Consider the following 27632-nt stretch of genomic DNA (forward strand, 5'->3'; position numbering starts at 1 on the left):
GTTTTGAATACAATTAAAGTGATGAACTTTTTTCCAAATTCATCTTTACTTAAACTGAAAGTAGAACTAACACTAGCATTATCACGTGCGTTTTTTGAAAAAATGTTTGACGTTTCGGATGCCATGTTGCAACCTTCTTCAGAAACAAGTTCGAAGTTGTTTCAGTCACTTCGAACTTGTTTCTGAAGAAGGTTTGTGTTAGTTCTAGTTTAATTAACACTGGCCGTGAAAGCCTTCGTACTTATATCATCTTTACCTTTTGGCGGAATGTCGGTTTAAAACTATTTAAAATACTGAAAATTCAAGACAAATCTTGACAAACGGATGGAAGATCCGGATTGAGCACATCGAATTACGTTGAGAATGGTTCTCATCTGGTTGGGTCCGAAAGTTTATCGGAATTTGTAAATTTCTGTAATAGTTCATAATTTCACAAATTTTGACTTACGTTTGAACGATGGATATTATTCTTTGTCACACGGTGGATCTGTAATTTTTTGACTACAAAAATATTGCCTAATATCGTTCCCAATTTGTTCGTTATATTAGATTTTCGTTGGCGGTTTTCGCTGTACTTGCACCCATTTTGAGCTGAGGTTTGCTGCATGACGTGTACACTTAGTCACGAAGGTTTTCGTACAGGCTAGAAATTCGTATTTATGAACAAAATAATTATTTATTTATAACTGTTATGAAACATTTTACATCTTTTCAACGATTAATAATGATTTAAAATTAAAGTATATGCTTCTAAGTGTTCGTACAACGAATTATTAACAAAATAACTGAAGAAAAATCCTATTAAATAAATAACTAGTATCGTGTCGGTCCACCTTTCTGCTCTAAAACAGTTTTTAAACGATTTTGCATCGACGATATTAAGTTTCTAGTAACATCGGGCGTAATATTCTCCCATTCTTTCAAAATCGCTTCTTTAAGGGAGGCTTTGCCCATTATCCTATTTTTCTCACTCTTCTTTCAATTTCGTCCCATAAATGTTCTATGAATGTGATGTGATGCAATTGTTGCGCTGAACATGTCTTAACAAGTCAAAGTTTACGATATACCAAAGTTAAACGAAGTGAACCGAAAATTAACAATCGGCAAATTATCATAATGAAGTAAGATCAGTGATATCCCCGTTTTAAAGCAATTACAGCATTCATTGAAATTTTTGTAGTGTGACTTGTTGCCCCGTCTTGTTGAAAAGTGTGTCTTCATTCCTTGGAAGGCCTTCAAGTTGTGTGAGATAATTCTGAATCATTGCAACGTATCGTACAGAATTAACGGTAACGGCATTTCAACCTCATTTTCAAAAAAATATGAACCGATGGTTTGCCCATTTGCCGAAATCTCACCGTTTTGAAAATAGACTTTAACTGCGTAACCGCGATGCTCACCCTTACAACGCTCCATTGTAAACTAAATAGCAAATTATGCAGGTCTTGGCAAGTTGGCTACTTTCTTCCCTATCACTTCGCGGAGCGCTGCAAACCCTACATTAAATCTTTCCTTGTCACTGCCGGACCCTGTGCTTTATTTTATCCATAAAACGTTATTAACTGTTTTATATTATACATTTCGATAACGAAATGTAGCAAAATTTATAAATAATCGGTTATTTTGTTGTTTTTTCACCTGTACGAAGACTTTTGTGACTAAGTGTACTGTTAAGGTGCGTTTAAATTAGAGCGAGAACATTCGCGATCGTCGAGGATCCATCCATTTGTTCTCGATGTTGGATACGGATAAAGATATTTTAATTAGCGCCGCTAGTTTTATAGTTACTGCAGGACTTTCGACAAAAAAGAGAAAAGAAGTGTTTTCTCGTTTATCTATTCCATTATTACGAAAAGGCAAATAATTTCTCTACTATTTGCTGCAAATTCGTTCGTTTCTAAAACAACACTGCTCACATTGAGCACCGACTTCCTTTGATGATTCGCAGATTTACCGACAAGCGTTGGAACCTGCACGAACACGAACGAGTTCGTTCGATCTTGTTTGGTTCCCCATGCAAATTATCCTACCGTAAACGAACTTCTGTCCGCTCTAATATAAATACACTTTTAGAGTACAAGACGTTAGCCGCTATATACAGAAGATGTTATTTATTGTCCAAGTACGTCGCAGCTTTGTTAATGTTTTTCAGTTGGATTATATTGTACTAACTAGTGTTGGACGATACTTATGCAACAATCGATTTATTGCAAAGCCATGATACCATTTGCTGCTGTTCTGCAGGTTACTTCTAACCTAAACTTCTAAATATGATATACAAATTCTTTTGTCCACGACTACCTTATAATATATACCTTATGAATGAGTTTTCTAAAACAAAATGGTAGCCATTTTTCACGGAGTGAATAATAGCGGTGAATAATAATCATTATTCACGGGTAGCCATCTTGACCAGACTAATAATAATTATTTGAAACGTTAAAAGTTCAAAAAACGTCAATTTAATTCAATTTTTTAGGAGTTTCTAAATGTTTGACATTAAAAAAACCTAAACAAATTCCTTTTTTCGTATGATTTAAGCATAAATTAATTAATTTTCATAAAGAAAACGACGTTTTATAAAACTGACACTTAATTTTGACAAATTGTTGTGAAGGTTTTTACAGTTAGTAACATTGAATTTGTGTCACATTGACGTTTAACCTTTATTCAAAAATGTATTTAAAAAATAAATTTATGGAATCAATTTCAATAGTCGTGGACAAAGTATAGTATTCTACTCGCATATAATGAGCTATTATTCACTCAGGTTAATTATGACACTCGCTACGCTCGTGACATAAACTTAACCTTCGTGAATAATAGCCCTCATTATATGCTCATATAATAATATACTATTACATTCACTGTAGATAATTTTGTATCCCCTATTTATTTGGCATGATGTTTCACGAAATGGTAGTTGTTTTTCATTCGGTATGACGTATTCATCCACGCTGTAATATTTTCTACAGACTTAATTACATTTCTGGAATATGTTTCTTATGGAAGCGTGAGTATCTAGTTCTCGTCGTTTATCTTTTATTGCTATTGCCGAAATGTAAAGACTTCATTAGAGAAATAATCCTAGTTGAGATGTACTAGCAGGAAACAAAAGTCGTTTAATTTTTCTGTTCCTTAGGAGCGAATAAACGCCTAAATTTCTGTTTAAAAATATCGTGGAAGTAATTACGAGATCAGAACATACCTGAAGAACATTTTGGCCATATAAATATAATTTTTTAACATATATGAATACAAGAAAGAATAGTAATAACTAAATGACAGAGCATAAATTAAGAAATAAAATAAAACAGTGTTCCAAAAGGTAGAATGAAATAAAATTGGAGGGTTTAAAAAGAAAATTAACTTACCTACGGGAAGAATCCAAAGATGATTTTTTTTCACTCTAAAGTAAATTTTTACTTTTTTGTATTGTTTTTTTTTTCAAATGATGCCGATGATATCATATTGCGCTACTTGTACCACATTTCTAGAAAGATCTAAATATTATATCTTATATAAATCTCAACTATACGAATTATTGGCTATTATTTATTTCAAAAATGGCAACCAAGGAATGATTTAATTTCGTGATTTAGCAATTAAATCTAATTTTATCTTCCTTTTTGTGGGATAATTATAATTAATACCAGAGAATTAAAGCTTACCCAAAAAACAATGTAAAACATTTGTGGGCGTTATGAATTTGTCGCAGCAATTTCATCGCTCCGCAACGGTGACTATAGAAATAACGTGAATATCAAACCAAAATATCACTATGCATTCCGAATTGCACCGAATTATTTGCGTTCGCTATGTGCAGATTGTGAGTCATCGTAGCCAACTTTGTCATAATGACAAAGTAAATTCTAAATTAATAGAAAATTTTACCTATATTTTTAATGTAAATATAATAATTTGGTGAGAAATAATTAACATTATGCGATTTATCCCACGAAGATCACAATATAAGAATAAAAAAAAGTTTCCCATTGCTTTATGGAATTAACAACACAGAAAGGATAGTTAGGGTGAAAACCGCACCGTTAAAAAATGACCTTTTTCCCGTAAAAATTAAAAGTGACAAATTTTTTATAATATTGTTTTAATAAAAAATATAAAAACGGTGATTAACTATTTAACAATATTTTGATACGTTTAAACTATTACTCTTTGGGATTCCTTTCGTCTTTGTATTATTTTTTAAGAACTTCCTTCTTATTCATCACAAGTGGTACGAACTTTCAGATTGTTTTCGATGTCGCGAATTTAAGAAAGAATTATAAGAGCAGAAATAAAATAATTTCATGTTAACGTCAAACCAGATTGAAATAATGAAGATTGGTACTTAAAAAAACTATTGAAGGTCGTACTTAAAAAATGGTTAATAGAGTATCAAATTTATTTAATATTTTTTCAGTTTCGTAATTTAGTATTGAGTGGCTAAAGAGTTTCGAGCAAGCAAAACAGTATGGCCATTCAACGTTGACATTAACATTGTAAATGTTACTTTATGTTCTTCGTCTATGATATTTCACAAACATCTACAGCTTTGCTCCGCATGACATTGGGATACAGAATTTATTAATTTTGTTTGCATATTTGCAGTCGCCAATAAAAGAGCATCTGTACTGTGGTTGTTATCAAACTTTTGTTTGTCTATACTAAATGAGTAATTTATTTTTGAAACATTAATTTAATTAATTGCTATAAGCCGACATCAACAATACATTCGGTTATAGAAATACTCTTAGGTACCATTGTAGCTTTATATTGTGGGCGGTCAGAACCATTTACAATAGATTTAAGAGTAGCATATTTTCTTTTACATGAACTTAAATCCAAATGTAATGCTAAGGATTGTTCTATCTATAGAGACTGTTTGGATGAACCAGATGTTACCGACATTCAAGAGAACATTTCAGTGCATACTAACGTGTGCGAATTTCTACGCCAAGTAAATCTTGAACGTGAGCGTCGTTTTTGTTCTGTCAGACGCCGTTGAACGTCGTTTCCCATCTTAATTTCATTCTCAAATAATATAATCTTAATAGTCGATTTATTCTTCTTGAACATACATCAAGAAGATCATATTCATACTTTATCAGCTACAATTGTTATCTTGTCTTCTTTGTTAGTTGAAGCCAAGTATCAATTATACAGGGTGCGGCAACATAACTTAATTTTTTCAAAACTTAATAAAACCTATTGTATGAATCAGAAAATTTTTATTTGCTTTTTATAATGTAGGCACATACATAAAGTTTTGTACACAGTTTTGAAGATCAAATCAGGTAGGTGACATCCCCCATAACTCTTCCCAGTATAACAGGGGTTATGTTGGCAATTTGTTCCTGGATGTTGGTCAAATCTTGTAGGGTCCTTGGACGGTTCACATAAACACGGGATTTCAAAACACTCCATAAAAAAAATCACAAGGGTCCAAATCGGGAGACCGGGTCGGCCATTCCAAATCGCCCCTAATTGAGATTAGGCGTTTTGGGAAGTGTTCCCTCAAAACAGCCATCCTGCTCTTGAAGTGTGAGCCGTTGCACTGTCTTGTTGGAACCAAATGTCCTCTAAATCCAACTCATCTAGCCGTGGTGATCGCAACACTAAAGCTCTTACTGCCTCAATGTTCTCAAGTGTTCTAATGGGCCGAGAGGCTCCAGTTCTTCGTCTTGTCACACTTGCAGTTTATTTGAACGTAGTGACCCACGTAACAATTGATTTCCGATCCGGGACAAGGGCCAACGGGGCTAAATTAAAGCGATTCCGAAAGGCACACTGGGTTGCGATCACAGAACATCCGCTCGAAAAGTAGGGCTCAACGGGAAACGCACGCTCCTCACTGTTACAACCAGAGGCGGCGCTACCGGGGGGTGCAAGGGGTGCATTGCACCCGGGCGCCGCCTACAAGGGGGCGCCGGCGCCTTTTTAATGTTTTCTCCAACAATATCTTATCTTTCTTTTGCAGTATTTAGACCTGTCAGCAGTAACTAGTCTTCAGAAAGCAGTATTTAGTCTCCACAAAGCAATTTTCGTCTTTAGAAAGCAGTATTTAGTGTTCCAGACGCTGTATTTAGACCTGTCGGCAGTATTTAGTCTTCTAGAAGCAGTATCTAGTCTTCTAGAAGCAGTATCTAGTCTTTTGCCAAAGTTATGTATGTTTTCTCTAAAACATTTTATCTTTCTTTTGCAGTATTTAGACCTGTTAGCAGTATCTAGTCTTCAGAAAGTAGTATTTAGTCTCCCCAAAGCAATTTTAGTCTTTAGAAGGCAGTATTTAGTGTTCCAGACGCGGTATTTAGACCTGTCGGAAGTGTCTAGTCTTCAGAAAGCAGTATTTAGTCTTCTAGAAGCAGTATCTAGTCTTCTGCCAACGTTATGTATGTTTTCTACAACAATATCTTATCTTTCTTTTGCTGTACTTAGACCTGTCAGCAGTATCTAGTCTTCAGAAAGCAGTATTTAGTCTCCACAAAGCAATTTTAGTCTTTAGAAACCAGTATTTAGTGTTCCAGACGCTGTATTTAGACCTGTCGGCAGTATCTAGTCTTCAGAAAGCAGTATTTAACCTTCCAGAGCAGTATCTAGTCTTCAGAAAGCAGTATTTGGTTTTTTAGAAGCAGTATCTAGTCTTCTGCTAACGTTATGTATGTTTTCGCATTCCGTCCAAAATGCTTGGGAGGGGCGCCACTCCGGTTCCCGCACCCTGGCGCTTCATTTGCTAGCGCCGGCACTGGTTACAACGCATGGTGGCGCCTGAACTTTGTCGGAACAAAACTTTATAGTCCACCCTTTCGAACGAGACCACTGGCGCTCCGCTACGACATCAACCGACTTAATGAAGCACATTTCAAAAAAGGAAGTTATGTTGCCGCACCCTGTATATTGAAATCACAAAAATTAAATATGCACACATTAACTTTTCAGCTATTCAGTGATATTTGATATTTACATTATAGCAATAATTTTAGTACCTTACATAAATATATTTTGACTGTCTATCATTACCATCAATTCTAAAAAAAAACTCTGTAAATAGAAATGTTTGGGTTATTATTTTTGTGTTAATAGAATGTTGTTTTCATATTTTCTAAGAACTTAAATTATTGTTCATATCACATCACATTGAATATTGAGCAAAAGAACCTAACCTAATTTTTACATAAAATATGATAATATAAGTAAATATACCAAGATAACTTTTTCTGCATGAGAGCACGTTATTTCTGATTACAATATTACAAATCACAATTTTACATAACAAATTACATAGCACGCCCTGTTTGATAATTTAATTACAGGCACGGCATTTTATTAAATGCGTCAATTCGCTTCCAATGGTTTACAACAATTTAACACGAGTAAATAAGAGGACCTGGCGTTACTCAATGCGAATAGTAACATATTTATATATCATTAAAAGTAATACTAGCAAAATTTGTTTAAAGCTTATATTTATTAATTTTCATGGTATTTGAGCATAGCAGATATTTAGCATGAAATTAATTGTCCAAAAGTTGTGAGTTCATGAATGATACAATTTTTTAAATACAAAAATGTTGAAAAAAATAAGACATTCTAATTAATAAGCAAATAATGCTTATTGATTTTTTATAAACTATGTTTAATTATAATAATCAAGTTACTATAAAATATAATTGCAAAAAAAATCTATAAAATTTTATTTATTTTAACAATTCAAAGTAACAAACGTTTTTTATTGGTCACACAGTTTTAGTTTTTTATACAATTATTTAAATAAAACCTGTTTTTTTTTCACTCGGATCGAGGACAGCAGCTTTATTTTTACATTAATTTGTTTAATTATAGTTTTTATAATAAAAATCCATGTAGTTGTGGAGTTTGTGTTCAATTTTCATTGTATAGATACTGCCTTCAAAAATAAGGAACATTTACTTGAAATTATAGTAAACGTAAAAGAATGTTAGTAAGTTGGATACTATAGTAATAAAGTTTCTCTTAAAAATACATCCATTTTGATGCCCTGCAACTACAATAATATACCTGTCACTGTAGCATTTTATGCTTCGTATTGACTTATTTACTCAAATGTATTCTTCTATTCGGGGTATTACTCACTATCATTCGAGAGGATGTCATATTTTGATTTCCAGTTCTTTTGGATCATTTGCTATGAGTACTACATCATTTTTTCTTGTTTCGGCAATATGGAATTTTCTTGTCTTATGCTTCTTTCCAGTTTAATTCTTTACCTTTCTGTGTAGAGGTTGATTGTATTGGTTGCTCTGTTATAGTTGTTTGTTAATGCGTTAAGTACATTTTGAATTAATTCTACAGTTTTCCTGTGCAGTTACTATCGCTCATATTTTAATTGAATCAAAAGCCTTATTATAAATAAACCCCAAGTATAGATCTTTGTTATATTCTAGAGATTTTTGTATGATATTGCGTAGTGACAGGATATGATCCAAAGTGCTATAGTGTTTCCTGAAATTTACTTGCTCAGTATTATGGTACAGGTCAAATTTGTTCGTTTAACGTGAATTTATTATTTTCATGAGCACTATATACTTGGCACAAGACACTTATTGGTCGGCAGTTCTTCATTTCTGACTGGTCGCCAATGCGATACTGATATTGTTACACAAGAAAGTAACAATATCAGTATCGCATTGTCATAAGCTTGTGGTATTATCCGATTGTCGCAGTATTTTATCAACTCGGGTGTTGTATTGTCGTCCCCTGATGCTTTATTTAGCTTCATTTCATTAATAGGTTTCTGTATTTCATATTTTTCTATGCCAGGTATTTTTCGTTATCCGATTCTTTTTCAATCTGTAGTACCCTTTTGTTATTTGTAATAGTTGTTTTCTCTATTAGATCTTCTGCGATTTTTCTGATGATATTCTTGCTTAATTCTATATATTTTTTATTTGTTGTTCTTTTGCCATCATTTGCTGATTTTTGTCTTCTTGTAATTAGTTGTTGTGTTTTGTTATTATTTGTTTTAAATGTCTGGTGTGTTCCTAATTATTCCTCATAATACCATACCCTCCTTTCCAGTTCTTTTTAATATTCATTCGTTGGTTCCTTAAGTAGATCTCGGTCGATGTCGTGCTTTTTTGCTGTCATTTTTTGAGTCGTATTAGCCTTGTTCGTACTATTCTATGATCACTACCTGTGGGAAATTGGTTTATGACTGTTGTCTGTCTGTAGATATTACAAAATCTATTCTGTTTTGACCCCTGCCATTTGGAGCTCTCCACGTCCATTTTCTGATTCATTCATAATATATAGTCCTCTACTTTCAGCATATTTACCCAGTATCTTGTTTATATGCCACACGGGCTGACGCCCGTTACGTTGTCTTCTCTTTTTCCTATTTCTGCGTATCAAACTCTTATTGTTAGGGAGTGTTGGGTTTTATTTGATGTTATGGCCCTAGGTACGTTTTCGTAGAATTATTCTATTTCATTTTCTTCGGCTGCAGGTGTTGATGCACACACCTGAATTATGTTCAGTCGATATCTTTGGAATATTTGCAATGTAAGGTAGGCTACTCTTGGAGAGATACTACTTATTTCTGATATATTATTCTCCAGTTTTGTATATATTAGAAACTACTCCTGCTATGTTACTATTATTGGTTGTGATACTTGTGATATATGGTACAAAGTATTTTCAGGTGTTAATTTGGTGCATATTTCTTACTTCCTTCTGACTCCGCTCAAGTGCAGTACATCTCAATTTTTGTCATTGATTTCCTCTTCTAACTCAATGAAGCGTTCGTCCGTTCTCGGGGTTTGCACGTTTAATGTTCCGAGGGTCCTTAGACAGCCTTATCTGACGCGGAGATTTTTAGCACCCTCTAACCGTCTACAGGATTCGTCGCTATCCTAACGAGCTGCTTCTAGTCTGCCGGAGATTGAGGGCTTTTTCTTTCTGATATACTCCATGTGGGGATTTTTGGTCACGCCACACTGACCAATTGGGTTGGCAAGTAGTTAGGAATAAGTAAGAGTGATTTTTGGTTAGGTTGGATATAGGAATGGGTTGGCAGGAACTGGGTTTGGCCAAAAAATATTAAAGATGTAAAACAGCATCTCGTGAAGTAAATTTACTTCAGGTTTACAGAAGAATTTCGTTTGGAATTTTTTTAGTAATAATCAAAGTCTCGTAATTGATTGTTGTTTGACTATAGGATCAAATATTTTTGAGTGGTTTAGTGATGTAATTTACGTTTTTCTAAAAAAACAATATAATACGCAGCGCGATGAGAAAGCAATTTTTTTTAATACTAACGTGTCTTTATTAATCAAATTCGTGCTATAAACATAGGAAATTATTAGTATTTTCTTATCTCTCATCGGTATCAATATAAATTCTCAGTCTAAAATTCTTAATTTTTTCACGTGTTCTAAAACATGACAACTTCTAAAAATGCAGACCTATTACACGGTTGCGATTAAACGCGAGTTTTGAGATTAAACAGTTTGACGCAGAAAATTAAAATGTTAACTAGAACTAGCTAATTTGATGAACTACGAAGCGAATCGTTGTCGTGATTTATTCATAACACAAGCATGCAGTGAACAACTTTAAATATCACGTTGGGATTTAAAATACCAAAAAATGTGTGAGACCTTTTAAAGTGCATATTCAAAATATAAAGTAAACAGCGGTTAAAATCGTAGGTCCGATGAAACGCGAAGTTATGCTATTAATTTGTAGTCTTTAAGCTATTTTAAAAAATATTATATAATAACACAGTTGCGATTAAACGCAAACGAGTTTTGAGATTAAACAGTTGTATTGCTTCTATGGCAAGCGTCCTCGATTATATTCTTTCCTTCTGTAGAACATATATGTTGAAAATAAACTTTCCAGTCTTGATTTTCTACTTTTGCCATTTGAAACTTTTTCTTATTTATTACTTTTCTTATATTTATTTATTTTTTTTAAATCGTAGCGGTTCAAGTTCACAATCGTCTAACGATAATTGGTTTGAAAAACTTCCCGAACATGTCTTTTTGAAAGAAGCCAGATACGTCACTTTTGGAAGTGGTAAGCATTAATTTTCTATAAAATCAATTTATTCATTATGTCATGAATTTTATTAAATATTTCTTTTTGTTTTACAGTAATTCAGAGGAGCAGTGATAAACACAGTTAAAGTTTTTGTAAATTGTCCTAAAAAATGATTGTAACATAATGTGAATACGTAAATTTTAGAATATGTACATATTAATATTATTAATAATTGTAAGCATTAATGTTTGTAATTATTGACATAGAGTTTGCGACTATTGTTGTATATATTACGCTGATTTTCTTTGACTTTATTTTTTATAAACTAATTTTATTTCTATTTTGTGATCGAAATTGTTAGAATTAATTATTTATTTAGACAATAGGTGCAAAGTCGTTCTTATAATTCTTGCAAAGATTAAAGATTTTTTTAATGTGATTTTCAATTTATTTTCTGTTTAACCCTTTAACAACTATTACATATCAGAGTATATACAAAAAATACATACATTTATTTTTCTGTATTATTGTTTGATTGAAGGTTTTCAATTTTTTCCAATGCCATATAAATATCCGCAGCTAATGTTTTTGGTACTTCCATTGCTGCAAAGTGTCCACCCTCATAAGTTTTCGAATGTATTAAATTTTTAAATCTTGTTGTAAGAAAACTATCTGGCATGTGCATATCGTTGAGAAATTTGGCACAGGCATATGGAACAGTTACAGGCGTTCTAAAAAAAGTAAGTGATATAGGCGGGGTTTTATAAAGTGATTAGTCATGATAAACCTACTAACTGCATAAATGTTTATAAAATCGGACCCTAAGTTTTTATTAAAATGGTTAAAAACTGGAAGCATAAACTGAAACTCTGTGTAGACCCTAAGAAAACTCCTATAATCTCTTAAAACTGTATACTAGGACAGAAGATGATAATTGAAAAAACTTAAATAATGCCTAAGGTTGCTACGGTAAAGTACTTTTTTAATAGTAAAAAGAAAATCCTATAATCCGTGAAAAACGTCGATATTTTCGCAACCGCTTGATGAAAAAAATAGCGGTAAACTTTGTTGTAATCAATGAATATTTCTACGTAAGATGTGTGAATTTGAAAGTTTTCGGCTCTGCAGAATTTCATTGCGAATTAAATGGAAAAAGTACCTGCAACTTTGTCCACTTTGCCATTTAATTTCTCAAAACCTATTGGACGAAAAAATTTCAATTTTGAACAGGTGGTAGCCTGATATGTTTCTAATGAAAGACGTGTTTTATTCTGTCTTTGTAATCTTTATATTTTCGCAGTTTAATAGGATACGGTGGGGTTGTGTTACGCGAATTGTAAATTAAAAAAGAAATAGAAATAAGCAATGCGAGGAAAGGGGTGTTCTGTCCAATCGGAAAAATGGTGCTAGTGTGTGTTCTAGACTGGACATCGCGCGTCCAATTTAAAATATCGTTACTAATATTTTCAGAATATTCCTGGTATTGAAGAACGATTTTAATACCTTACATAGCTTCCAAATAAGTAAAATGCATTTCCCAATTCGTCGTCCGATTCAGAGATATCTTCAGCTCGATCGATTTAATTCGTTCGCCCGTATACCGGTTTGAAGCCAACGCAAGAGCATTTGTTTGCAAACAAAATAGACCTTGGTCCTAGCGACAGTGGCGTGTACGAATTAGATGAAATTGGTCAGACTTTATCCAGTGGCGTATCCAAAGAGCATCCTAATTTCATATATAAAATTACAATCACTCATTAATTGTTAAACTAACTACCAATTGAAAAACTATTGCCGTAATAATTTTATAAATTGTAGAATGAATTTTTTTCTATATCTTTGTCAAGTTTTAATAAGATTTTGAAGTATTAAAGACAATAAATATAATCTTGTAATCTTTTAAATTAATCAGAGGACCTAGAAACAATATACATACTTGGTAAACGATACAAGTATGTACTATTTTGATTGATAAGTTCTATTTCTAACTAAAAGTAATGGTATACTAAATGTATAAATAAATATAAATAAAAATGAAGAAAAACGAATCGAAAGAAGAACGACTTTGAAGATTTATTGATTCGCAAATAGGATTCGTTATTGTAGTGTATGTCTTATTCTAGGGGCTAAAATAATATTCGGGAGTGTTCGGCGATAATCGGCCGATGGTCCGATCTGTGCACGCTCATTGTTTCAACTGGTTTCGACAAAGGTTGTTAGTAAACAAACCGCATGTTTCGTTGGCTTCAAGTTTTAATGTTTACAACTACTTCTATATATACAATTTCTTTGGTCAAATCATCTTTAACAATTTCAAATTTTTATAACTGAAGCCTTAATGTTTGAAGCAATTTCTAATTACTTCTTCACTAATTGTATTGCAAACTTGCGCCACAATTCCAATAGAGTCCGACAAAGACCATGCAAATTTTTCCCCATCATCCAACGCTTTAATCAATTTTATTAATAGATTTTTAAGGTATTGTGTTTTGAAACATCAAATTACACCTGGATCCATAAGTTGTAATATGGAGGAACAACTTGGTGGATAAAAATCAAGATTGTTATTGTCCATTGTTTTTGTCTCAGCACTTCATCCCATAACAAAAGTTCTCTTTGAAAAATAGTCGCTGTCATCCATGAACTCGTATTAGTAGCATATGTGATCAGCAGCTTTTTAATTTTCATACATCGGGGATTTTCCAAAAACAAGAAGTTACGTTTTTCAGTGTTACTTAAGCTTTTTGAAGTTTAAGTCTTAAGAAGGATCTGGTCCTGGTATTTTAACAAGGAAACGCGTGCGTAAATCGTTCCGATAATTTTTATTTGTTTTCTGGGTAAATAACAAACAGTAGCCATTTGAATCATTAGTGATAGATAGTGATAGTGAGGAAAAGTCGATTTCTAGTGGAATCTTTGGTAAACAGGGTATATTTTCATAAAACAACGACTAAAATAATCAGGTTGGGGACGGTTAACTGATAAGAGTACCAATTCCGATCGGTTGATGAGGCGAATTCAGGGCGCATAAACAGGGCCGTCATAGGAATTTTGGAGTTCATAAATAAAATCTAAAGATTTAATTTTAAAAATCGAATTTGATAGAACGGGTAGACGAAGGATGTCAGATATGGAAAAAATTGAAAATATGTTCAGAAACATAAAGGCTGATCGACATCAGAAGGGAGATGAGTGGATACAAAAGGGAAAATGAGGAACTTAAGGGGAAGATTGTGGAACAGGAGAAACGTATAGATATGGTGGAAAGAGAGTTAAGACGTAAAAATGTGGTAATAAAGGGAATTAAAGAAGAGAGATTTGAAAGTTTCGAAAAGAGAGAGAATGAGGTGATTAACTTGATGAAGAATATCGGAGTAAATTTAACAAAGGAAGGCAGAAGGATAGATATCCTAAAAAACGCTAAAGGGTCGAAAGGAACAAACATATGGATAGATGAGGATTAGTCTAAGAAAATTCAAAAAGAGATATATGACTTGTTGACTGAACTAAGAGAACGCAGGAGAAAATTAGTTAAAGCTCATTTACAATACAAGCTGCCAGGAATAATAAACCTACAGTTTCGGAAAGATCATCGGACAATATAGAAAAGAAAAAAAGAGACGCCCTATAAATTCAAAAAACTATGTGTGGGAAGAAGAGGAGTTTACTGAGGATGAAAATGGCAGGAATATGGATAAACGCAAGAAAAAGCAAGAAGAAAATAGGAAAGTTATAAAGATAGGGACGTGGAATATTACAATTTTAACGGGAAAGGAAAGGGAAATAATAGATGGAGAGATTTGGGATAGAAATAATGGGAATTAGTGAAGACAAAAAGAAGAAAAGGGGAAGCATACAATTATCAAACAATTATAGTCTATACTTCTCAGGAGTCCAAGAAAATACATGGAGCAAATAAAGAAGCAAATAATTATAACAGAGGAACTAAACAAAAGAGTAAATAAGTATGCACCAGTAAATTCAAGAATTCTGGAATTGGGAATTAACCTAAATGGAAAGGTGAATATAATTCAAATCTACGCTTCAACGGAAGGAACAGAAGAAGAAGAAATACGAGATTTTTACTCAAGTCTGCACTTTCGATAAATCCAGAGAACAAGGAGAAGAAGTAATTATAATAAGAGACTGGAATGCAAGAATAGGTAATGATACACACAAGGGGGAGGCGGTATAGGAGAATCAGAAAGAGGCAGTGATGAATAGAAATGGGCAAAGAATGCTGGAATTTTGTCAAATAAACGACTTATTGATTGGAAACACTCTGTGGAGTATTATTGGAACGCTAAGAGTATTATTGATTACATCACATACTCCCGGAATCTCCAAAATAGATTCCAGGAGGTAAAGACTGAAGCAGAAGAAGAAATGGAAACCAAGCACAGACTAGTCATGACAACTATTAATAATATAGAAATCGAAAGAGAAGAGATGAAAACCTACACGAAAATAAACATCCATAAACTAAGGCAGGAGGAAGAAAGACTAAAATACCAAGAAAAAACAACGAATTTCAAAAACTAGAACAAAAATTTAACACTGGAAGAAAGGTGGAGAATTTTTAAAGAGATAATGCGAAATAAAGCTATGGAGGTATGTGGAATGAGAAAATATAATAATCAGACAAATAGAAAACACTGGTGGAATGAAGAGACAGTCCGACAGACAATCAAGAAGAAGAAAAAGTCATGGAAGAGATACATAAGAACCAATTCGGAAGAGGATAGAGCAAACTATAGAACGAACAGAGATGTAGCTAAGAATATGATAAGGGAGGCGAAAAAGAAATGTTGGGAAGAGTTCGGAACAAGCTTAAGTGAACAGGAAATAACAGGAAATTCTCGAATCAAATAAGAAAACTGAAGGGAGATCAACGGAAACAACTAAAAGCCGTCAAAGATAAAAACAACGAGATAAACACAACTACAAGGGAAATTCTGGACATATGGGCAGAATTTTATATAAAAAATTTTAAGGATGGAAAACGGACACAAACAATGGAGGAGGGACGAGAAAATGAGATAAGGGAAGACACTACAGACATAGCAACTGAAGAGATAACAAAAGAAGAATTAGGAGAGGCAATGATGAAGGAGAATGATGAACCCGGAGATGATAAAATATTTGGGAATAAAAGGGAAGGAGTGGCTTCCCAGTATATATAAAGCGCATGGGAGTAGGAAACAATCCCGAAAGATTGGGATGATAATATCATCTTACCAATACATAAAATAGGAAGCTACTCGAACTGTGAAAATTATAGAGCCATATGCCTATCATCTACAAGTTACAAATTATACACAAAGATAATAGAAAAAAGGTTACGAAGAGTAGTGGAAAATAAACTAAAACATGAACAAACAGCATACAGAGCAAACAAACAAACGAACGATAACATACATGTACTATTCAAGGAAGTTGGTTGAAATATGGACAGAAGAAATTGAAAAGATGGGCCTAGAATTGATCGTAAATAAATGTAAAATTGTGATAATAAATAAAAAGGCAATAAGAAATAAACCGAAAGAAATATTTATTAAGGAACAAAAGATAGAAGAAGTATCATCATATGAGTACTTGGGCAGTATAATATCATAAGATGGAAGGATAAATTTAAACATAAATGGAAGAATAAGGAAACAAACAACGTAAATCATACTTTAAACAGACCAATTTTTGGGAAGAAGAAGATAGATAAAAAGATAAAATTGAAAGTGTACAACGCGGTGGCAGTCCCAATATTAACATATGCCAGTGAATCATGGACACTCCAATATAAACAAGAAGGAAAGAGCACAGCAATTGAAATGAAATTTTTACGGAAAATAGTAGGAAAGACGAAGTGGGATAGGATAAGGAATGAGATCTAACCCTTTCCAATAAATATAATAAAATAGATTTTCAAATTTTTAAGAAACTCTCTTTTGTAACCACTATTATACCTTTTGACTCAGCCCATCTCCTTTCACAAAAATTGGCTAGTTTTCGTTTCTATATAAATAGAACTTTACAATATCCTATTTCAAATCATAAAAAAACAAAAGAATTTAATGAACTTTTCAAGATAGCAAAACAAAATAATTTACCACTAAAAGTTCTTAACAATCTTATAAGACGGATCCGTAACGCAAATGATCCTCTACACACAAAAATCCAGGAACGCAGGGTCTACAGTGTGTCCCCGGATTGTGTCTCCGTAAGGTATAATTGACGATAAATTTTTGAATTCAAATTCCATCTTTTACAATTAAAGTCTGGATGTCATAAAACGAAATATAACCAAATTTTACGTTAAATGTTCTCAAAGTACCAAAGTTAACGCAAGAAGTTTGTTAACCGTTGCAAGTAAAGTGGTCTTTCTGAGCAATGTACAGCAAAAGTTGATTAAAATAAAATGTTTGTTATGTTAAATTATAGCGATATGTCGAATTTTATTAATTTAGGATATAAAAGCAAAATGCAGATTTTTAAATCATAAGATTAACAAAACATTTTCGATCTAAACTAAATTAATATAAAAGCTTATTCAATGATACCACCACCAACACTAACACATAATTCAGCCCTTTTCCGACATTGTTTATAACTTTTTCAAATATGGTCCAACGGAATTTCTCTAATAACAGTTTCAATTTTTTGTTTGAAACGGACTAAATTGTTATTAAAATTTTCAGTGTACACTTTTTGTTTTACATAACCCCAAAAATAAAAATTCATAATAGTTAAATCCGAACTTCTTGGCAGCCATGGTTGCGGACCACATCTACCAATCAATTTTTTCCAAATAACGTATTTAAATAATCTCTAATTAAAATAGTCGAATGTGGGCCGCAACCATCTTGTTGAAAATATAATTTATTGCGTTTTTCTAAATCCACGCCGTGAAGATAATTAAATAAGCAATTTTCTAGTATTTCCAAATATCGGTGTTGATTCAAATTCCCGTTTATGACGGAAGGTTCAATAACTCCGTCTCAAGAAACAGCACACCACACATTCACTTTCTGGGAATACTGGCGTTTACAAGCTATGCGATAATGTGGATTAGTCTTTGACCAGAATCGACAATTTTGTGATGTAACCACTCCATTAGTGGTGAACGATGCTTCGTCCGAAAATATTATGCTTTTTAAAAAAGTTCTGTCTTTCAAAATTTTGTACCCAAGCCACAAACAATAATCTAAACGTTTTGCTTCATCACCTAATTCGATAGTGTGGTTAAATTTTGGTTTATACGGCAATATTTTATTTTCTCGATAAATTCTTTGTTCATGGGATTTACTTATACCGACTTGAACTGCCCTTTTTCTTAACGATACTTTACCGTAATCCATTGCGTTTGTTACTGCAATAAGCGACCCCGCATCATGTTCATCTAAAAGCTATTTTTCCTTCCTTTTATTTTCCACATTGCCTGTTTCTGAATTTTTTTTAACAACTCTCTTAATTGTTTTTGTAGTACTAAAAATCCAAATTTTTCCTCAAATTGCCTTAAAACTGCATTGTAACTAATGTTCCCCAATCCATAGCTCTGCACTATAAATATTTTATGTTGTAATGTAAACATGATCAATTAATCTAACAATAGGCACAATAGACAATAGGCTAAAGCTAAGCTATCAAATAATAATTGTTAGTTCACTCAGATCATTTGTTTTTATTGTAAAACGGGATATTAGAAAAAAATTTTCAAGAAAAAACTCATTTTTTCTTTTATGCGCTAAATTAATAAAATTCCGCATATGGCTATAATATAACATAACAAACATTTTATCTTAATCAACTTTTGTTGTACATTGCTCAGAAAGACCACTTTACCTGCAACGGTTAACAAACTTCTTGCGTTAACTTTGGTAGTTTGAGGACATTTAACGTAAAACTTGGTTATATTTCGTTTTGTGACATCCAGACTTTAATTGTAAAAGATGGAATTTGAATTCAAAAATTTATCGTCAATTATACCTTACGGGGACACAATCCGGGGACACACTGTATAAACCTATCCCCTTCAACATTGTCACTCAATACACTAAAAAAAATTTTTCAAAATATAATTCCTCCTTTGCTTTTTCTAATAAGAATAGTATTAACAATCTATTATCTAATTATCATTTTGGAAATAATAACATCTTAAATGAAAGCGGAGTATATTCTATCGGTTGTTCTAAATGCAACGCTATTTACGTAGGACAGACTGGGCGTAAATTACAAATTAGACTAGCGGAACATAAGAATAATCCAAAATCTACAAACAAGATTATTACATAAATGTAAGAAAGGTTTTAAGTTGGATCTTTTGGAATCTCTTGAAATTAGTAGAGCAACAAATAACAATGAATATATGACACTAAATGACCAATTGGATATCAATTATATTCCACTTTACACTTGCCTTTCTGAAATTTAGTTAATGTTTTTAATTAATGTAAGAAACGGAGGAGATTTAATAGGGATGGAATATTGGGAATTAATTCTATAATTTTGTTTGTTAATTTTTGTATTTTTCCATCTCTGTTTGTCATTTCCTTCGTTTTTGATTTTAAATTTCCTTCATTTGTGTGCTTTGTTAAGTCTTTTTCTATTAAGTCTTTTTGATAAGTTTTTATCAGCTAATGTTCTTCTTAATGTTTCGTTTAACATGACTGTAAGTTTGGTTTTATTATTCTTTTTTATTTTTAAATGATTTTCTTTTGTCTCCATTATATGTAGATTCAGCTGAAGATGAAACTTTTTAAGTTTTGAAACCGGTTCTGAATAAATAAATTATTTTAGGGAGTCAGAAGTTGTTCATTTTATTAATTTTTTATTAATAATTTTAAAATTTTAATTTTGATTGTTTACTTCCTGCACATTTTCACCCTTACACTTTTGGATGCGACCCGATGTAAGTTTTGTCAGTAAGGTGCTGTTTCATCCCCATTGAAAACATCGTCATCGCTTAATTTAGGCCAAATATGCTTCAACCAAGTAGAAACAACCGACGTCTTTATTAATTTTACTGCTCCAGAATGCTTACCGGTAACAATATTATGTCATGCTTATCTTTCCAACTATCCTGTGGTACACTGAAAATCTTATCAATCTAGTAATTTTCCAAACTCTTCAGCTTTCATCTTTAAATATAAATCAGGTTTCAGGTTTTGGCGTAATGGTTTTCTTATTTTCTTAAATTATCTTATAAGCTTCTATAAAATCTATAAAAAATCTGAGTATACCAATAGGTTACGCAGTTTGTAATATTGTATATTTTATGTCATTTTGATGCCATTTTTTGCCATGGATAAAAAACACTTTATTTTTAATATAGCTGCAATAGTAGTAGATAAAAGCCGATTCTAGAACCTCCTCTCAGAACCTCAGGTCAAGGTCAAGGCCAAGGTCACTCAACGTGACCTTGGCCTTAGTTTAGATCGAAAATGTTTTGTTAATCTTATGATTTAAAAATCTGCATTTTGCTTTTATATCCTAAATTAATAAAATTCGACATATCGCTATAATTTAACATAACAAACATTTTATTTTAATCAACTTTTGCTGTACATTGCTCAGAAAGACCACTTTACCTGCAACGGTTAACAAACTTCTTGCGTTAACTTTGGTAGTTTGAGGACATTTAACGTAAAACTTGGTTATATTTCGTTTTGTGACATCCAGACTTTAATTGTAAAAGATGGAATTTGAATTCAAAAATTTATCGTCAATTATACCTTACGGGGACACAATCCGGGGACACACTGTATAAACCTATCCCCTTCAACATTGTCACTCAATACACTAAAAAAAATTTTTCAAAATATAATTCCTCCTTTGCTTTTTCTAATAAGAATAGTATTAACAATCTATTATCTAATTATCATTTTGGAAATAATAACATCTTAAATGAAAGCGGAGTATATTCTATCGGTTGTTCTAAATGCAACGCTATTTACGTAGGACAGACTGGGCGTAAATTACAAATTAGACTAGCGGAACATAAGAATAATCCAAAATCTACAAACAAGATTATTACATAAATGTAAGAAAGGTTTTAAGTTGGATCTTTTGGAATCTCTTGAAATTAGTAGAGCAACAAATAACAATGAATATATGACACTAAATGACCAATTGGATATCAATTATATTCCACTTTACACTTGCCTTTCTGAAATTTAGTTAATGTTTTTAATTAATGTAAGAAACGGAGGAGATTTAATAGGGATGGAATATTGGGAATTAATTCTATAATTTTGTTTGTTAATTTTTGTATTTTTCCATCTCTGTTTGTCATTTCCTTCGTTTTTGATTTTAAATTTCCTTCATTTGTGTGCTTTGTTAAGTCTTTTTCTATTAAGTCTTTTTGATAAGTTTTTATCAGCTAATGTTCTTCTTAATGTTTCGTTTAACATGACTGTAAGTTTGGTTTTATTATTCTTTTTTATTTTTAAATGATTTTCTTTTGTCTCCATTATATGTAGATTCAGCTGAAGATGAAACTTTTTAAGTTTTGAAACCGGTTCTGAATAAATAAATTATTTTAGGGAGTCAGAAGTTGTTCATTTTATTAATTTTTTATTAATAATTTTAAAATTTTAATTTTGATTGTTTACTTCCTGCACATTTTCACCCTTACACTTTTGGATGCGACCCGATGTAAGTTTTGTCAGTAAGGTGCTGTTTCATCCCCATTGAAAACATCGTCATCGCTTAATTTAGGCCAAATATGCTTCAACCAAGTAGAAACAACCGACGTCTTTATTAATTTTACTGCTCCAGAATGCTTACCGGTAACAATATTATGTCATGCTTATCTTTCCAACTATCCTGTGGTACACTGAAAATCTTATCAATCTAGTAATTTTCCAAACTCTTCAGCTTTCATCTTTAAATATAAATCAGGTTTCAGGTTTTGGCGTAATGGTTTTCTTATTTTCTTAAATTATCTTATAAGCTTCTATAAAATCTATAAAAAATCTGAGTATACCAATAGGTTACGCAGTTTGTAATATTGTATATTTTATGTCATTTTGATGCCATTTTTTGCCATGGATAAAAAACACTTTATTTTTAATATAGCTGCAATAGTAGTAGATAAAAGCCGATTCTAGAACCTCCTCTCAGAACCTCAGGTCAAGGTCAAGGCCAAGGTCACGTTGAGTGACCTTGACCTTGACCTTGCCCTGAGGTTCTGGGAGGAGGTTCCAGAATCGGCTATTGCAAAGGGGGTCGTTGACCAGTAACCTAGACCTAAACAATGACCTTTACTTTGAGCTCACCTCAGGTCAAGATCACGTTTAGTGACCATGACCTTGATCAGTAACCTTGACCTGAACAATGACCTTTACTTTGACCTCAACGGAGACCTTGAAGTCAACCTTAATTGTGACCATGACATTGACCTTGTACGTGACCTGAAATGAAGGTTACACGACGTGAGTTCATTGAAAACCCCACTTCGGAGGAGGTATGCTTTAAATAGCAGATAGAAAATCGTGTTCAACAGTATTGAAGTAAGAGTGTTGTGAACATGTTGACCTGCGACGTGTGTTACAAAGAGTTTACTAGACCAGATAATCTTGTGAGACATCAACGCACAGCATGTATTGGGAAACGTCGAAAGGTGGAAGAGGATCAACAAGGAGATGTTATAGTGTGTGAAATATGTGATGAACACGTAACCAGACAATGTTATTCCTCACATCTGCGCAGCAACAAACATAAACAGAAAGCCTTCGTAATAATAGATGATGGTGTAGAAAAAATAGATTCGATATTTGGAGATAAAATATGTAGTTTTAGAGTGAGCGATCATGAACGGAAGTACGTAGACATGAAGGAATTCAGTAACCGAATTAGAGAAAAAGTTATCAGTTTGATACAGTCCGTGAGGAATGTAAATGGTAGTTTAAAAGTGAATACGGAAATTTTTGGATTGTATTTCATAAATACGAAGGAAGAAGTGGAAATCAAATCATTCAACACAAAAAATAAAATTATAACAGTAGCCGTAGACTTGTACCAAACATACGAGGACTTTATGGACGAGATTATGGTGAAAATGTCGGAATTCCAAGAACGGGACTCAGGTAAGAGTATAAGAATAGAAAAGTAGTAAAATGCGAAACTAAAGGCGTTAATACTGCAGGTTGGACCTTGTTGGAAATATTATATCTTGAAGTGAACTGTAACAAGTTTAATCCTACAAGAGCATCGAGCTACATCGACTTACCGACATCCATAAAAGGGAAGAGAGCGGTAATAAATGTGCAAAATAACGATAATAAGTGCTTTGCTTGGGCACTGATGTCCGCGCTGTACCAACCCACAGGTTTACCGCAAAGAATATCATCATACCCAGATTATAGGGAAACAGAATTAAAGTTTGACTGCGTAACATTCCCAGTACCCATCAGAGACATACCAAAATTTGAGGAAGAAAATAACATTTCAATTAACGTCTATGGTATAAATTCTTGGTATAATGGAGAGAAAATGGTAGATGATATTGTAACTGTATGTATATGTAAACAGAAACGGGAGCGTCATGTAAACTTATTAGTAGTCAGCGACAATTTCGGGAATAACCACTATTGTTGGATAAAAAACTTATCTCGACTGATAAATACACAATCATCGACTCATGAACATCAAAGATATATTTGTGAGGGTTGTTTGCAATACTTTTCAACTGAAGACAAGTTGGTACGACATCAGATGGATGACTGTAAAAAAGTGAAAGCAACAGTACCAAGCGAACAAATAAAAGTGAATAAGTTCGGACATCTAGAAAAGGAAAATGTTTTACAATTTGAAGGATTTGAAAAAAAAATGAAAGTTCCGTTTGTGGTGTACGCCGATTTCGAGGCGATTCTGAAACCCTTAACGCCCGAAGAAGGAAAAGTTTACGATGATAATAAACCATATACGGCCCGATGTTTTGAACACGAACCATACGCGTTTGCGTACTACATTAAGTGTGCTTACGATGATAACTTATCGAAATTCCGAATATACCGAGGGCGAAACGCTGCTCTGGAATTTATTATAAGATTGGAGAAGGATGTAATAGAGATCTATAAACAACATTTGAGGCAAACAAAGGATATGATACCGCTAAGCTGTCTGGACCAATTTGTACATGAACTGAGTTCCGTATGTCACATTTGTGATAAACCAATAAACAAAGAAGAGAAAGTGTGTGATCACGATCACTTGACAGGATTGTATAGGGGTCCTGCGCATTCCGTCTGCAATATAAATTATAAATTACCGATGTTTATCCCTGTGTTTTTCCACAACCTGTCGAATTACGATGCCCACATGTTTGTGAAAAGTATTGCCCTAAACAAGGAGGAAGTAGAGGTGATAGCACAAAACAAAGAAAAATATATTTCTTTTTCCAAAAAAATAGTTGTCGGAGAAACAACCGATAACAAGGGAAAGAAACGCAAAGTGTTTATGAAAATAAGATTCGTCGACTCGTTTAGATTTATGGCGAGTTCTTTGGAAAAGTTGGTTTCATATTTGGATGATAAGGATTGTGTGGAAGTGAAAAAAAAATTCAAAGACTCTGAAGAATTTAGATTGATGCGCCAGAAAGGTGTATTTCCATATTCGTTCGTAGATTCGTTTGAAAAGTTGGAGTATAGTAAATTGCCTGATCATACACAGTTTTACGACATATTGAGTTCAAGTAATATTTCAAAGGAACAATACTCTAGAGCACAGACTGTATGGAATAAATTTAAGTGTACAACGTTGGGAGAATACAGTGACCTGTATTTGACGTCAGATGTGTTAATGTTGACTGACGTCTTTGAAAATTTCAGGACAATATCTTTGGAGAATTACAATCTGGATCCTTGCCATTATTATACTGCGCCCGGGTTTGGGTGGGATGCTCTGTTAAAAATGACAGGTGTAAAATTAGAATTGTTATCAGACATTGACATGTTACACTTTTTTAAGAAAGGAATTAGAGGCGGTCTCTGTATGTGTGTAAAACGATCTGCAATAGCAAACAACAAGTTCCTTGACGATTTTAACCCGGAAAAACCATCATCATATATTCTATACTTGGACGCTACCAATTTGTATGGGTATGCAATGAGTTGTAAATTACCAACAGGCGGTTTTCGATGGTTGTCGAACCAAGAAATAGCAGATATAGATGTGGAGTGTTTAGATGATGAACACCTTGGTTATGTCTTTGAAGTGGATTTGGAGTATCCCGAAAGGTTACACAACCAGCATGATGATCTACCGTTTTGTCCCGAAAACATAATCGCTCCCGGATCGAAGCATCCTAAGTTGATTGCGAACTTACAAAATAAATCGAAATACATAATTCACTATGTAAACCTACGTGAATGTGTGAAAAAAGGTCTTAAGCTAACCAAAATACACCGTGCATTGCAATTTCAACAATCGCCGTGGATGAAACCATATATCGATTTTAACTCTGAGAAACGAATGAATGCTACGAATGAATTTGGGAAAAATCATTATAAACAAATGAATAATATCGTGTATGGGAAAACGATGGAAAATGTTGAAAATAGAGTCGATATACGATTAGTGTCACATTGGGAGAATCGTTACAGGAGACCCGGTGCAGAAGCTCTTATCGCAAAGCCGACTTTCAAGTCATCGAAAATTTTCTGCCATAATTTGGCAGCCATTGAAATGCAGAAGGTGGAGGTCAAATATAACAAACCTCTGTATGTAGGGTTTAGCGTACTGGAATTGTCGAAAGCGGTCATTTATAACTTTTTTTATAATTTTTTAAAAGAGAAATATGGTGAAAACGTATTATTGTTATATACAGATACGGATTCGTTAATTCTCGAAATATTTACTGAGAATGTATACCAGGATATCAAAGAAAATATAGAGATGTTCGATACCTCTAATTACAAGTTAAACAACAGACATAATATTCCTCCAGGGCCGCCGATAGTTGGAAAAATGAAAGATGAGTACCCAAATACGATATTAACATCGTTTTATGGTACAGGAGCTAAAGCTTATTGTATTAACACTTTGGAAGGAGTTGTCAAGCGTGCCAAGGGTGTGAAAAAGTATGTTATCGATAAAAACTTAAGTGTTTCAGAATATAAACGGATTATCGAAGATGGAGGTTCTGTGCGAAAAAAGATGTATGTCTTTCGCTCCTCCTATCACACGATGTATACAGAACTAAAGAATAAAGTGGCGCTCTCTGCACATGACGATAAACGTTACGTGATGGAGGATGGATGTCATACGTTAGCTTGGGGAAACTATCTTATTGAAGATCTACGCAGGGAAGATCTTTTGGACAACTTATTGGAGTTGTTAAACGTAAACATGTATGGCTAGTTAAATTGCGATCAGTTAATTTGTAAAAAAAAAAAATACTTGCTTGTATCACAAAACTTGTATATAAAGTAGAAAGTAGGTTGTTAAAAAGGTTACTTGAAATAAAATCAACGAAATTAAAAAAAAAGTTTTTTATTTTCTTAGTGTAAAAATTATAATACATCCTTTTTTGCAATCCAAGAATTATGAGAGCTATCCATTCCCAACCATTTCACTCGGACTTTATTTCCTTTTCGACGAAGAACTTTTTCAATTAAAAATACATCCGGGTGTTTCACACGTTGTAATTCTTCGTCGTAAAATGCTCCAAGAATGGGTTCTCCTCTACCATCTTTAATAAGGTAAGTCCTGGGATTAGTATTTTGAACTGTCGCTATGGTGAAAATTTCATTGGACCAAGTTGGTTGGTAACCTTTAGCAAAAGCGTGTCTGTACTTGCTAATTCGCACGTGTTCCCCCACATTAAATTTATGGTGGTTGGGGTCGACAACTTTAATGGAATTGTATACAGTATTTAACAGAGCAGATTCATTTCGTCGATTAACAGCTGAAGGTTTCATGTGAATGGTGCGATGTATTGTGTTGTTGTAAGATTTTAGTAATTTGGGTAGTAAGTCTAACCAGCGATAATTTCCTTGCATACTAAATTCTTTCCACATTTTATTTTTTAGGGTTCTATTAAACCGTTCGATAATCGAGCTTTTTAAAGTGGAATAGGTGCTGTAATGATTAATGTTAAGTTGTTCCATTAATTTTTGAAAATCGCTATTGTAAAACTCTTTCCCATTATCGGTTTGTAAGTTGCTCGGAGTAATATTCTTTTTACTATGCAAAATGTCCTTCATAGCTTGAGTAACCTCTTTCCCAGTTTTGGTTTTGAGTGGTAAGGCCCATGCGTATTTTGAAAAAGCGTTGATAACAGTCAGTATATACTTGTAACCTTTATTGACCGACGCATATGGGATCATTTCAACCAAATCAGCTTGATAAAGATCCAATAGTCCGTGAAGCAGAACGCGGCGTCGCCGATAATGTCGTCTCGCAGGTGCATGTAGTTCGTTAACGAGATCTCGCTTAACACTAACCATTACTCTACAACCCCTTCAATCAACAACTCTACAAGAAAAGGTAGTCCTCCTATCGGTGCATTATTTTTACACTTAATGGTATCTCCGCGTTTGAGTTGGACTCCCTGGAGCGACTTAATAACGATATCGTTAACAAGTAACTGAACATGAGCGGACTTTACAACATCT

General features: G+C 33.2%; 3 protein-coding genes across 6 annotated transcripts in view; 2 read left to right on the forward strand and 1 right to left on the reverse strand.

Moving 5' to 3' along the window:
- The window catches only part of LOC111416116 (uro-adherence factor A-like), a 41185-nt gene extending 29724 nt beyond the window's left edge, over positions 1 to 11461 (forward strand). For all 4 annotated transcript variants that reach the window (XM_023048069.2, XM_023048068.2, XM_023048070.2 and 1 more), the window contains 2 exons: positions 10964 to 11058; positions 11136 to 11461. In XM_023048069.2, coding sequence (XP_022903837.2) covers positions 10964 to 11058; positions 11136 to 11167 — 127 coding nt within the window. In that variant the 3' untranslated portion in view covers positions 11168 to 11461. The remainder of the gene's footprint in view (positions 1 to 10963; positions 11059 to 11135) is intronic.
- LOC111416117 (juvenile hormone epoxide hydrolase 2-like) overlaps positions 11082 to 27632 on the reverse strand; it is a 31599-nt gene continuing 15048 nt past the window's right edge. Inside the window, exon 3 of the mRNA XM_023048072.2 lies at positions 11082 to 11753. Within this exon, the coding sequence (XP_022903840.1) occupies positions 11534 to 11753 (220 nt within the window). The 3' untranslated portion in view covers positions 11082 to 11533. The remainder of the gene's footprint in view (positions 11754 to 27632) is intronic.
- LOC139432633 (uncharacterized) lies at positions 22202 to 26376 on the forward strand. Its single transcript, XM_071201346.1, has 2 exons — positions 22202 to 23102; positions 23162 to 26376. The coding sequence occupies exons 1-2, from the start codon at positions 22544 to 22546 to the stop codon at positions 26374 to 26376; spliced, it is 3774 nt and encodes a 1257-aa protein (XP_071057447.1). The 5' UTR covers positions 22202 to 22543.

The sequence above is a fragment of the Onthophagus taurus genome, chromosome 1, assembly GCF_036711975.1.
Source record: "Onthophagus taurus isolate NC chromosome 1, IU_Otau_3.0, whole genome shotgun sequence".
Lineage (NCBI taxonomy): Eukaryota > Metazoa > Arthropoda > Insecta > Coleoptera > Scarabaeidae > Onthophagus > Onthophagus taurus.